General features: G+C 39.8%; 1 protein-coding gene across 4 annotated transcripts in view; it reads left to right on the top strand.

The window, feature by feature from the left end:
- The window catches only part of FGGY (FGGY carbohydrate kinase domain containing), a 441,241-nt gene that overhangs the window by 295,962 nt on the left and 131,414 nt on the right, over positions 1–13,865 (top strand). For all 4 annotated transcript variants that reach the window (XM_011941258.1, XM_011941249.1, XM_011941265.1 and 1 more), the window contains one exon: positions 12,901–12,962. In XM_011941258.1, the coding sequence (XP_011796648.1) occupies positions 12,901–12,962 (62 nt within the window). The remainder of the gene's footprint in view (positions 1–12,900; positions 12,963–13,865) is intronic.

Genomic DNA, 13,865 nt, shown 5'->3' with positions numbered 1-13,865 from the left:
TTTTTTTTTGTTTTGTTTTTTTTTTTCGCTTTCCATTTGCTTGGTAAATTTTCTCCATCCCTTTATTTTGAGCCTATGTGTGTCTCTGCACATGAGATGGGTCTCCTGAATACAGCACACCAATGGGTCATGAGTATCCAGTTTGCCAGTCTGTGTCTTAACTGTGTCATTTAGCCTATTTACATTTAAGGTTGATATTGTTATATGTGAATTTGATGCTGTCATCTTGATGCTGTCTGGTTATTTTGCACACTAGCTTATACAGTTTCTTCATAGTGTCATTGGTCTTCATATATATATATATATGTATATGTATATATGTGTACATATACATACATATATTTTCTTTTTTTTCCCAGTGGCTGTTACCAGTTTTTCCTTTCCATATTCAGTGCTTCCTGTAGGAGCTCTTGAAAGACAGGCCTGGTGGTGACAAAATCCCTCAGCATTTGCTTCTCTAGATTGGATTTTATTTCTCCTTCACTTATGAAGCTTAGTTTGGCTGGATATGAGATTCTGGGTTAAAAATTCATTTCTTTAGGAATGTTGAATATTCGCCCCCACTCTTTTCTGGCTTGTAGAGTTTCTACAGAGAGATCCGCTGTTAGTCTGATGGGCTTCCCTTTGTGGGTAACCCAACCTTTCTCTTTGCTCTTAACATTATTTCCTTCATTTTGACCTTGGAGAATATGATGATTATGTGTCTTGGGGTTGATCTTCTCATGGAGTGTCTTAGTGGTGTTCTCTGTATTTCCTGAATTTGAGTGTTGTCCTGTCTCACTAGGTTGGGGAAGTTCTCCTGGATAATATCCTGAAATGTGTTTTTCAATTTGGTTCCATTCTCCCCATCTCTTTCAGGTACTCAAGTCAATCACAGGTTTGGTCTTTTTACATAGTCCCATATTTCTTAGAGGTTTTGTTCATTCCTTTTTATTCTTTTTTATCTAATATTGTCTTTATGCCTTATTTCAGCAAGATGGTCTTCAAATTATGATATCCTTTCTTCTGCTTGGTCCATTCAACTATCGATACTTGTGTATGCTTCATGTGTTTCTAGTGTTGTGTTTTTCAGCTCCATCAGGTCATTTATGTTCCTCTCTAAGCTCGTTATTCTAGTTAGCAGCTCCTGTAACCTTTTGTCAAGGTTCTTAGCTTCTTTGCATTGGGTTAGAACATGCTCCTTTAGCTCAGTAGAGTTTGCTACTACGCACTGTCTGAAGCCTACTTCTGTCAACTCGTCCATCTCATCCTCTGTCTAGTTCTGTGCCCTTGCTGGAGAGGTGTTGTGATCATTTGGAGAAGTGGCACTCTGGCCTTTTGGGTTTTCAGTGTTTTTTTGTTGATTCTTTCTCATCTTCAGGAGTTTGTCTAGTTTCAATCTTTGAGGCTGCTGACCCTTGGATGGAGTTTTTGTGGGGACTTTTTTTTCCTTGATGCTGTTGTTGTTGCTTTCTGTTTGTTTGTTTTTCTTTCAGTGGTCAGGTCCCTCTTCTGTGGGGCTTCCGTGGTTTGCTGAGGGTTCCCTTCAGGCCCTATTCATATGGTTTGTTCCCACGCTTGGAAATGTCAGTCAGGGAGGCTGGAGAAAGGGCAAAGATGGGTGCCTGCTCCTTCCTCTGGGATCTCTGACCTTGAGGGGCACTGACCAGATGCCAGTAGGAATGCTTCTGTATAGGGTGTCTGACAATCCCTGTTGAAGTGTCTCACTCAGTGATTGGCAGGGGAAGCAAGACCCATTTAACAAAGTACTTTGTCCCTTGGTGGAGGGGGTGAGCTTTCACTGTCGGGGAGCCCACTTGTCTGGGCTGCTGAGATTCCTCAGAACTATCAGAAGGAAAGACAGTCTGCTGGTCTGCGGAGACTGTGGCCCCCTCCCTGCCTAGGGGCTCAGGCCCAGGGAGATCCGAGTTGGGTCCCTGAGCCCCTAGCTGGAGTTGTTGGATTTCCTGCAGGGAAACCCCACCCAGTGAGGAGGGATGGATCAGGATGAGGCCCGAAGAGGCACTCTGGCCGCAGTTTGCCACAGCTGGTGTGTTAGGCTGTGGGGAATACCTCTTGGGACCAAGCCATTCAGCTTCCTTGGCTCCAGCAGGGGAAAAGCATGGCCTGGAGCTATAGAGATGACTGCCGCCCTTCCCCCATCCTGGGAACTTAGTGTGTTAGGCAACTTTAAGTTCCAGAGTTGGCTGCCACCCCTCTTTCAAGGAGGCCAAATGGCTTAGACAGCAGGTAGCCGCAGCTGTGGTGCTGGCCGCCCCTCGGGAGCTCAACAGGCTTAAGCAGATTCTAGCTGAGTGGTTGATGAGAATCAGTGCAGCTCCATGGTTGGGAACCCTAGGCCCTGGTGACATGGGCTCATGAGTGGGATCTTCCAATCTATAGGTTGCACATTTCCGTGGAAAAAGCACGGTTTCCCAGGCTGGTGAGCACACTAACTGCCTCCCTTGGATGGGGGGTGAGGGCTCTCCTGCCCCGTGTGGCTCTGAGGTGGGCCACCACACGGCACGGCTCCTCCTTCTTCTCCATGGGTCACACCAGCCACCTAGTCAGTTCTGATGACAGAACCTGGATACCTCAGTTGCCGGTGCAGGATTTGCACGCTGTTATGGTTCTTTTTTTTAAGATGGAGTCTCACTCTGTTGCCTAGGCTGGAGTGCAGTGGCATGATTTCTGCTCACTGCAAGCTCCGCCTCCCAGGTTCACACCATTCTCCTGCCTCAGCCTCCCAAGTGGCTGGGACTACAGGCACCCGCCACAATGCTCAGCTAATGTTTTGTATTTTTAGTAGAGAACGGGGTATGGTTCTTTTTGTTGGGAGCCTCTGATCACTGATGCTTCTAGTCAGTCATTTTGGCATCCCCTGCGCCCAGGTCTTCCTGGACAACTTTTAAGTTAAATATTCTTTCCCTTTTTGTCACACATTGAGGACCCATGACTGAAATATAACTCTTTTAAACCTCACATCATAGTATAATCGCCTGTAGGAGACTCTGAACTCATAGACGACACAATCCAGAAGCTTTTTCTAGTAAGGGTAATGATCCAGTAAACCAATTCTTTGTGCAGAATGCATTATTCATGAACCTGCCCATCAGTAGGTTTTCAGAGATTTGATATACACATCGAACATCTCTATCAGTCAGAAATATTTTCCCTGGTATTTGGCTCAAAGTTTCCTCTATTGCTATGAATATAAGCCATTTTATCCCAAATGTTATGACATATCTTTGTGCACAAAAATTGGTTACACCTATTTCATAAGCCTGAATTTTAATTAAAAATGGGACCTCTTCTTTGCTATTACTAACAAATCTTCATAATATTCCACTGTGGCTTTTGACAGGAGTCATGGGAATTGTTAGCTTTTATCTGTTTCATTAGTATTGCACCATCAACCTGTCAAACTGCATTTGGAGCTCCATTTTGGGAAACTCGACATGCATAGTTTCATTGGACATAGGCATGCGGCTTGATTGACTCATAGGTTACAGAGAGTGAAATCTTAGGAAATCCAAAATCTAGCACAATGGAGCAAAATTTGAATCAAGAGCAAATTGCATTGTCCATTATCAGTCCAAAGAGGACATGCAAAGAGAGAGAGAGATGTCAGTTATAACATAGATTTAAAAATATTATAATGATAGTAGTATTGATTGTAATAATTGTAGCTTACTGAGAATTTTTTTGTGAGAGGGATTTATACACATAATCCGTTAAACTTTGAATGATATTCATAATTACAGTGTCTAATGTTATTTTGAAGGCTTGTTTCTGATCTGAATTCCAAGAACTTTTCATGTATTATCTAATTAATACTCTGAAAAGTCCTATGACTGTACCTATAGATACAGTCATTATCCGTATTTTATAGTTAAGTGACCAAAGGTAGCAATCACAGCCTGGAGAGTCTCCTCACCCACCATCGATGGCCTTTTAATATGATTTATTTACTATTCACCTTTCCTTACCATTTACTGATTCTTTTTTATTCTCTTGTGAATTCCAATCCCTGGTTTTAAAATACGTCATTGTCACATAGGACATGATAAGAGAAAGTTGCATCATTTTTATTCCTTGTTGCATATGCACATCTTCTCTAATAAGCCACATCTGAAGGTGTCTGCTCCAGTAGTACATTGTCCATGGTTTCAACAATGCCACACAGTCATAAATACACCACCTAAAGCATAAGAGATGTGAAGTGAGAAAAGAGAGAAAAAGGAAAGTAAAGGGGAAGAAGCAAGAGAAAAAAGGAAAATAAATGAAAAATGTATTAAAAGCCATAGATTTGAAAAAAAGATATTTTATCTCATTTTTACAATTAAATGCAGATCTTCCATTACAAAGCAAGGATTTCATTCTAAGTATGTGAATAGATTTGTATTTTTTAAAAAATCTTCATCTTGTTATCCTCAGGATGAAGGAAAAGAAATAGGACAGGATCTTTTGATATTTACTTCTTAGAAAAGCACATGCTCCCTTCCTAAGGATGATTGATTTTAGTTTCATCACACGTCAAGGCTTGTGTCATGCTTGCCGATGTTCTCTTCAGAATAGTTATGCGAAAAAGCATTGCTTTTTCCACAGACTTTGTCCACAGAACACTGACCCCGTGCAGTTCCTACATCCAGATACCAAAGCTTATTTCCAACTGGACCTTGGCCATCACCCTTTCCAAGTGCTCTTCTTTGTCTCACATGGAGTCATTTTTTGGGGGGATGGCATTAGGTAAGGAAGGCTAAGACAAGTTCCTAAGCCACTGCTATGGTGGCACTGGCTTTCTGGAACAATTGGGCTTGGATTGAGTCACAAGGTCACAATGCAACAAGTTACTATGTGCTCTTGGGATTTTAGGATGTGTACATTGTGAGTGTCTGTCTGCCTCCTGCGTCATTGCCAAGACTGGGACTAGCCTCAGGAGGTCACCTATGGAAGGCATTCTGCTATAAATGGGTGTATGAATGACTTGCAGTGTGCACAGCGTAGTACAGGTTTTGGAGATAATGATTTCATCCCTTCATTCATTCACTCCTTCCATCGCGTTACAGAGATTTCCTGAGTGATTCCACTGGGCCAGCCAAGAATGTGGTCACTGCAGTCGTTCATCATCAAATAAGAAAATTGGATACAGAACTGATCATTATAATTTATTGTAGGACATAAAAATAGATAGTACAATTGCTAAGCCTACTGTAAAAAATAGAGGTTAATACTGAATACCTATTATCTACCAAATACTTTTAGGCCCATTAGGATTTGGTATTTCATCTGACTTCACAGCATGTGTATATGGTCAGTGTTGTTATATTAGTTTTATTGATGAAGAAATAGGCTGAGAATGGCAAGGCAATTTGATCAAAATCTTACAGTTGTAAGTAGGAGAGCTACAGTGCAAACCCAAGTTGGCCACCAGAGGCCCAAGATCTTTCCAAAACTGAATCTGACTTTTGTGGCGGTGCATTTCTGAGTTTTTCTTTCAGTTCTCTTGTAGACTCCCTTGAGAAGCAACTGTTGTCACTTAACATGACATTCTCTTTTAAGTGTCTTGAAACAAATACAGTTGGCAAGCTTTGTAAGGCCATGGGACAAAACAATTAAATACAATAAATTAAATACAATATCCAAAATAAATATATAGTAGATAGGCCTAAGAACTGATTGGAGATGACAAACAAAAGTGTCTGCAGTGAGAATGAGACAGACTGGGAGAATCAGAGAAAGAGAGAGAGAAAATATGAATGAGAATATCCATTGAAAAAAATTAACACTTTGAGTCTCTCAGGGGCATGGGAGACAATAGCCAAAGGTCAAATAGCATTGACAGGATCTCTGTACAGATGTAGGTGTGTCCCCAGCATTTCACATCTGCAATTATAATGACTTCGTGGATACAAAGACTAACTCTGCAAAAACAAATGCCTCCCTGTTCCCTTCTCCTGCCCTGGCTTTTGCTTATTTTTTGTATGCCCACCTGGATTGCTGCACAACTTCCTAATTGGCTTCTTGCCTCTAATCTTTCCCCCTCTAATCCCTCTCTTGCATTGTAGCTATAGACGTCTTTCTGAAACACAGTTATGAGTCTGTCACTCGTGATAGCTCTTCAGTTTTCATTATAATAAAGTCTGAATTCTTTAGAGTGATGTTTATTTATACAGCCATTATTTACAGAGTGCTTACTATGTTTAAGGTACTGTTCTGAGTGAGAAAGTAGCAGTGAGTAAAACAACCTCTTCTGCACCCTCCTGCACTCCACCAAGACTCCTGTACCCTTCTCAAGCTTACATTCTAACAGGAGGAGACAGATAATACATAGCAAATAAATAAATTCCACTTTATGGTATAAGTTATTAAGGCAAATAGAGGAGGTAGCTTGTGAGTTCAGATGGGAAGGTTGTAGTTTTAAACAGTGTGGTCAGGGTAGACCTCAATTATGTGACAGTTGAACAAAGAATGAGGAAAGGAAAGAATTTAGCTATTTTGACACCTAGGGGAAGAATGTACCAGGTCAAGGGAACAACCAGTGTAAAGATTCTGAGAGGGTTGCTTGCATGGGGTGTTATGGGAATAGCAAGAAGGTCACAATGGGTAGGGCAGAGTGAACCAAAATGAGAGTTGCAGAGAACAAATTCAGAGAGGTGATAGGGTCTACATTATTGGCCACAGTAATAGTTTTTACCCTGAGTGAAATGCAAACCATTGGAGAATAATGAGCAGAGGAGTGATGTGTTATGACAGGTTTTCAAAGAATCATTCTTACTGCTGCCTACTGTGTTGATTGTTAACTGTGGAGTGGAAGCAGAGGGAGAGAAGCATAGAAGTCAGAAAGAGGCTATTGCAGTAAGCCAGCTGAGTGAGGAGGATGATGGCATGGAGCTGGTAAAGAATGGTTAGATTTTGGATATATTTTGAAGGTAGAGCCACCTTCAAACCTTGACCTTGACCTTCACACCCTGATAGATTAAGTGTGAAGTGTGCAAAAAAGAGAGAGACCAAGGCTTGAGGAGTGTAGCATTGCTATCAATGGGTGAAGGTGGGTTCAATGTTACGGAGTCAGAGGGAGGAAGGAGTCAAGAATTACTATGTTTTCTGATGGTAGTAACTGATTCCCCAAGTTGATCCTCCATTATCTTCCTTCATCTTAGTAAAGAGTACCATCATTTATATTTTTATTAAAGCCAAAAAATAAAATAAAAAATTAGGATTAATTCTTGACTCTTCCTTTCCCCTCTCTCCTCACATCTAATTCATCAGTAAGCCCTGAGGGTTCCACCTCCAAAATATGTTGCCAATCCATCTCTCTCCCTTTCCTTTCCTTTGTTTTCCTTTGCTTTCCTTTCCTTTCCCTTGCCTTCCCCTTCCCCTTCCCCTGCCTTCCCTTTCCCCTTCCTTTTCGCCTTCCCCTTCCCCTTTCCCTTCCCTTTCCTTCCTTCTTCCACTCCCAGCACTGTTGGGCAAACCACCTATGGCACTATTCTTATCCTGGTCTATGTAAAGTGTATTTCTTGTACACAGCATATAGTTGAGTCTTGTTTTTCAGTTTTGTGATCTCTGAATTTTACTTGGATTGTTTAGATACTTTACATAAAGATAAATACGATTTGATTTAGATCTTTCATTTTGTTATTTGTTTTCTGTGATCACTTCTGTCCTTCCTGAGTTCTTTTGGATTAAATGACTATTTTTCAATTTTAAGAATTCAATTTTAAGTTATCTATTGGTGTCTTGGGTTTTTACACATCTTTTTGCATTATTTTTTAATGGTTGCTTTAGTAATTATAATGAATATCCTAAACTTTTCAGCCTACTTTGAATGCATATTATGATACTTCATGAAAGGTATAAATACTCTTCAACTGTATAGTTCTACTTACCACTCCTATCCCAGCTCTTTAGGCTGTAGTTTTGTGTGTGATATCTACATATGCTATAAACCCAACAATGAAATAGTTGGGTCGATATGAATAGTTGTCATATTGTTTGCTTTAAACAATGTATTAGTCTACTCTGGCTACCACAGTAGTCAACTGACTACCAAAACAAAATACCACAGGCTGGGTGGCTTAAACAACAGACATTTATTTCCTTACAGTTTTGGAGGCTAAAAGTCTGTGATCAAGGTGCTGGCAAATGCAGTTTCTGGTGAGGGCTGCCTTCCTACCTTGTAGATGGCTGCCTTCTGTGACCTCACATGGCCTTTACTCAGTATGTGTATATGAAGAGAAAATGATTGTATTCCTTCCTTTTCTTATAAGAATACCAGTTATATCAGACCAAGGCCCCACTGTTATGACCTGTTTAACCTTAATTACCACCATAAAAGCCCTGTCTCTAAATACAGTCATATTGGGGGCTGAGGTTTCAATATATGAATTTGAGGTGAACACAGTTTAGTCCATGTCAAAGAGACATAAATGTTTTAACGAAATTCTGAGAAATAAAACATAATCTTTTTGCTATTCCTTTCTTTCTGAAAATTTAAGTTTCCATGTGATATCTTTTCCCAAGCCTAAAGAACTTGTCTTAGCATGTCTTACAGTCCAGGCCAGCTGGCAAAAGGCATTCTCTTCATTTTTTTTCAATGCATTTATTTTATATGCTGCCTTGAAAGATATTTTTGCTCAATAGGGAATTCTTGGTTTACAGGTTGTTTTTTTTTCCATCAACACCTAAAAATGTCAGTATTTTGTATTCTGACATTATAAGGGAAAGAATGACAAAAATAATGGTTGACTTCTTAATCTTTGGCTTTCATTATGGTATGACGTGGTCTTCTTTGGATTCATCTTTCTTCAATTTGTTTGTTTCTTCTCCTCACTCTCTTCCCTCTTACTGTGACTCCAGTTCCACATATATGGTACCTTTGGCTATTGTCTCCCATGCACCTGAGAGACTCGGGGTGTTAATTTTTTCAATGTATATTCTCTCTCTCCTTTCTCTCTAAGTCTCCCAGTCTAAGTCTCATTCTCACTGCGGACACTTTTGTTTGTCATCTCCAATCAGCTCTTAGGCCCATCTACTATATATTTATTTCAGATATTGTATTTAATCAATACTATTACATTTCCATTTTTAATAGTTTCTTTGCTGTTTCCTCTCTGTTTAATAACTATGAGAATATTTTCTTTTACATCTTTAAGCATTGTTAAATTACCTACTTTAAAATTCTTATCTTCTAACACCTGTGTCACCTCAGATTTAGTGTTCACTAAGTGGCTTTTCTCTTAAGTATGGATTACATTTTCCTATTCCTCAATATGTACAATGATTTGGGGTCATATTTTGGACTTTGTGATTGATATATTCTAGACACATTGTATTATTTCTATTTCTCTTTTGAGTATTGATTTTTTGGTTTAGCAGGCAGTTTATTTGGCTGAACTCAAACTTCAAGTTTTGTTACTCTCCTGTGATGAACATGTCCTAAAATCCCTGTTGCATTATTTTACCCTTAGCTGGACTACTTATGGTGTTCCCATGCACATGTAATTGGGAGATTATCCAGAAATTAGGGTAGCATTTATAGGCACAGTGTTGCATTCCCTTTCTATGGCTCTCTCTTTCTGACATCCCCTCCACGACTTACTTTGTAGCTACTATGGTTGCCTTGAACTCTAACCTCTCATTTCTTAATCAGAAAGACTGTGTATTTCTGTCTAAGTATTAGTTACCTTGCATGGCACTGACTGGGGTCCACCCATGGGCAAAAATGTATAAAATCAGGAAACGTACAAGGTACTGTTTTTTCCTTCCTTGTGTCCATTCCTCTCCAGTTTCTACCTGGTTTTGGCCACTTTCCAGTGTCTTCAGAGAATTATTTCCTGTATTTTGGTCAGCATTTTTAATTGTTACAAAATATGGCTCATTCATTCATTTGTTACAGATGTCAGGCATTGCTCTGATTCTGAGGAGTGGAAAATAATGATGCTCTTGCTTTGAAAGAGCTCAGAGTATAGGGTAGGAGACAGACATATAACTAAGGATTGTAAAACAACTTGATAAATGCTACAGTAGAGTAAGGATAGAAAATATCTGTGCCTTATATTCTCATTGCCAGCCTGTGATCTTTGTCTGCATTTTCTGTTCTCTATGCCTGGTCATCTCCCTGTCCTTCATATATTACCACATTTTTCTTAACTTTTCATCATTTTTCTCTCCAAATCAGAATAATTTTTATGACCTTTAATAAAAGTATAAACACTTATGACATTCAAGACACACTGTCTGCCTTTGCCTTCTTTGTTCATCCATATTTTCACCATTTTACTAATTCTGTAATTTAACATACAGTAATCCTATAACCAATGTATGCCCAGCACAAATAGATACAAATGCAAAGTGTGGTAAGTGCCACCAAGGAGAAGTAGTACATGGTGCTGTCCATGCTTTTCCTGTGGTTCACTCATCCCACATTTATTCCACAAACCTTTATTGACCACCCATGATATCCAGGCATGAGGCTAAACTATTCCCTTACCATTCAAATCATATATGTCTTTCCATCTTCATGTCTCTACTAACCAGCCTCCTTTCAGTCATGCCTTGCCTCTAGCCCTCTACTCCTCCAAACTCTACCTATTTTTGGCCTTTCAGCTGAAGCTTCGCCTACTCCAACCATATAATAATTGCCAAATGATTGATCTCTCACTTTATGCTACTATGCATCATAACTATTTCTTATTTTTCAGTGTATCTCCAGAACGTAGGTGCACAGTTCCTGGCAGCACATTAGGCATTTAGTAAATACTAAATGACTGCATTCATGCTTACACCACACATGCTAGGTTCTAGCTTACTCCTGGAAGCTCATTTAAATCTTTCTTCTCTGAACTCCTAAAGCACTTCCCATAAAAATTAGCATCAAATCAAGTAATGCCTTTAATTATCCATTACTGTTCCCAGTGAGTTTATCTTGGTGCTCACAATGGATTGCAAACTCAGGGGATCCAGAGTGTGATGAGGATATGCTTCATCACAGTAATGCAGAGTTGAACCCGAAGGATATAAATATTCAATAACTGCGTGGTTTTTTTTTTTTTCATTGAAATGACCCGTGTCTTTTATATCATTTTGAAACATTTCCACAAAAACTGCACCAGTGGTATTCAACAACTTATACATGGAAGTTCAGTAGACAATATGACATGGTGGTTAAGAACAAGGTCTTAAAATATAGAGACCTCAGTTTGAGACCTAGATTTGTCATTACTTTTCTGTGATGTTGGGCAAGATATTAAATCTCTTTGATCTCAGTTTCCTCATCTCCATAATGAAGAATAGTATCTCCTTCATAGGAGTGCCGTAAGGAATAAATGAAGTAGAGTCATGTGTGTACAATGCTTAAGTTAGTACTGATGTATGGGAAATGAGTCAGTATATTTCACATGATATCATTTATACTACTGTTGGCACTATAGTAGTGTATTAGTCCGCTTTCATGCTGCTGATAAAGACATACCTAAGACTGAGTAATTTATGCAGAAAAGAGGTTTAATGGACTCACAGTTCCACGTGGCCGGGGAGGCCTCACAATCATGGCAGAAGGCGAAAGGCACATCTTACATGGCGGCAGACAAGAGAGAATGAGAGCCAAGTGAAAGAGGAAACCCCTTATAAAACCATCAGATCTCATGAGACTTATTCACTACCACGAGAACAGTATGGGGGAAACTGCCCCCATGATTCAGTTGTCTCCCACTGGGTCCCTCGCACAACATGTGAGATTTATGGGAGCTACAATTCAAGATGAGATTTTGGTGGGGACACAGACAAACCATATCAAGTAGACCCACTTAGCTTCCTAGAAATTCTGTTTAAAAGGAGGCCATGGAGGTTCAAAACAGTTTAGTGACTTGCACAAAGTCACTCAGCTAGTGAAATTCAGAGCCAGAACCCAACCCTGGCCTCTGTGGCTCCTGAACAAATTATCTTGTTCTTTACACAGCCCTAGCTCTCAGGAAACATGCTCAGAGAGCCTATCCCTGTGCAGCCAAAAGAGCAAGTCTTTTCCTAGTTGGAATGAAAATAAATCTATCAGAATGGTTGTTTTAGCATCCTAGAAACTCAAGTAAACATTCAGAAAATACATAGATGAGGTTCAGGAACTCAAGCACAGTGTTGCTTGGGTGTGTTATGGCAAGCAGAGTAACTGCATGGAGAAACATTTCTGTCCCTGATATGTATTTTGTACTATTTTGTTTAGAGCCACCAAGTGGATTAAGGAATAAGATCCTAGACCTGGGATGTCAAATGAGAGGATGATTGTCTGCAGAGCTCAGACATTTCTGTCCTTGGAGAGCTGTGTTTCCCATGTGACAATTGTTCAGTCAGGAGAGTTTCTCCTGACAGCTCTGGGGCATCTCATTTTTCTTTTAAACTGAGGGTTTCAAAAAAATTCTTTTTAATGAGGGTTTTTTCAAAAACCCTCATCATAGTCTCTTTCATTCAGCTTCTCCATTAGTAAGACACAGTGAGTAATTCGAAGTTTGACATTGCCCAGGGATGACAGCCTGGATCAAGAAGGGGAAATGATGTGATCCAGAAAAGATTAGTGCTTTTAACACTCAGACCCCCCACCATTTGACATAAGTTACCCTTTCTTTCTTACTCCTCATTCTTGGACCTAATGCTAACCTACTGCTACCAGTTTAGCCTTGGGAATTTCATTTCCTTTTGCTCTTCACTCTAAACTTCTTTATTTTGTATATTTAAGAGGCTAGCACTAGGTTAATCAAAGCTAAATTTCTTTTAGCTGAGGCACTCTTGCTACATTGGCATTTTAATGTTCTTGGATCCCATATGGACAAAGAGTTGAAAGAAACATACTCATTTTAATATAAATTTTTCTATCTTATACATAAATTAGAGAAGCTGTAAAATTGACCCATATCTCTTATTTTTCAGATAGACCACATGGTAGAAGGCCATGCTGCTTTTCCAGAACTACAAGTAAAGGCCACAGCCAGGTAACTGCTGTCTCTGTTCCATCTAAAGCTTTCCTTGTGTGACTGCATTGAGAGCATTTATGTTGGGCAGTTGGGTGATTTTCAGGTCCTATGGACAATGAAAATGCCTTTAGTGCTTGAAAGATAGTCATCTGGATGATCCAGAAGGTCCATGTATTAATTCTTTAAATGATGTCAGAGAACTTAGAGAACCTAGAGATTCCCCAAGGATACACCCAGGGACTATGGATAAGAAACTCTGATGTAGAAGGAGGACTATGGATTCTGGAGTCAAAACTTCTTAGTTTCACATCCCAGCCTTACTCCTTAATAGATATAGGACCTTAAGCTAGTTACTTAACCTCTTTATGCCTGTCTCTTCATCTGTAAAACTGAAGATAATAACTGATGCGGAGTGATTTCTAGAATATTTTGAAGCAAGCCGAGTGCAAAAAAGTATTTACAGTATACTCCCTTTCATATGAAAAGAAAGACATAAGAAAATAAATGTGTATCTATTTGTTTTTATAAAAGACATACAGGAAGTGGCTAGGCGCGGTGACTCACTCCTGTAATCCTAGCACCTTGGGAGGCCGAGGCAGGCAGATCATGAGGTCAGAGTTCGAGACCAGCCTGGCCAACATGGTGAAACCCCATCTCTACTAAAAATACAAAAGTTAGCTGGGCGTGGTGGTGTGTGGCTATAATCCAGCTGCTCGGGAGGTTGAGGCAGGAGAATTGCTCAAACCCAGGAGTTGGATGTTGCAGTGAGCAGAGATTGCACCATTGCACTCCAGCTCATTGAGACTCCATCTCAAAAAAAAAAAAAAAAAAAAGGAAGTTTAAACCAGAAAATAATAAGATTAGTTACCTATAGGGGGTGGGTAGGAATAGGGTAGAAAGAATGTGGGAATGGGACCATGG

Source organism: Colobus angolensis, unplaced genomic scaffold (genome assembly GCF_000951035.1).
Source record: "Colobus angolensis palliatus isolate OR3802 unplaced genomic scaffold, Cang.pa_1.0 Scaffold102, whole genome shotgun sequence".
NCBI lineage: Eukaryota > Metazoa > Chordata > Mammalia > Primates > Cercopithecidae > Colobus > Colobus angolensis.
This window is presented reverse-complemented; position numbering and strand designations above follow the sequence as displayed.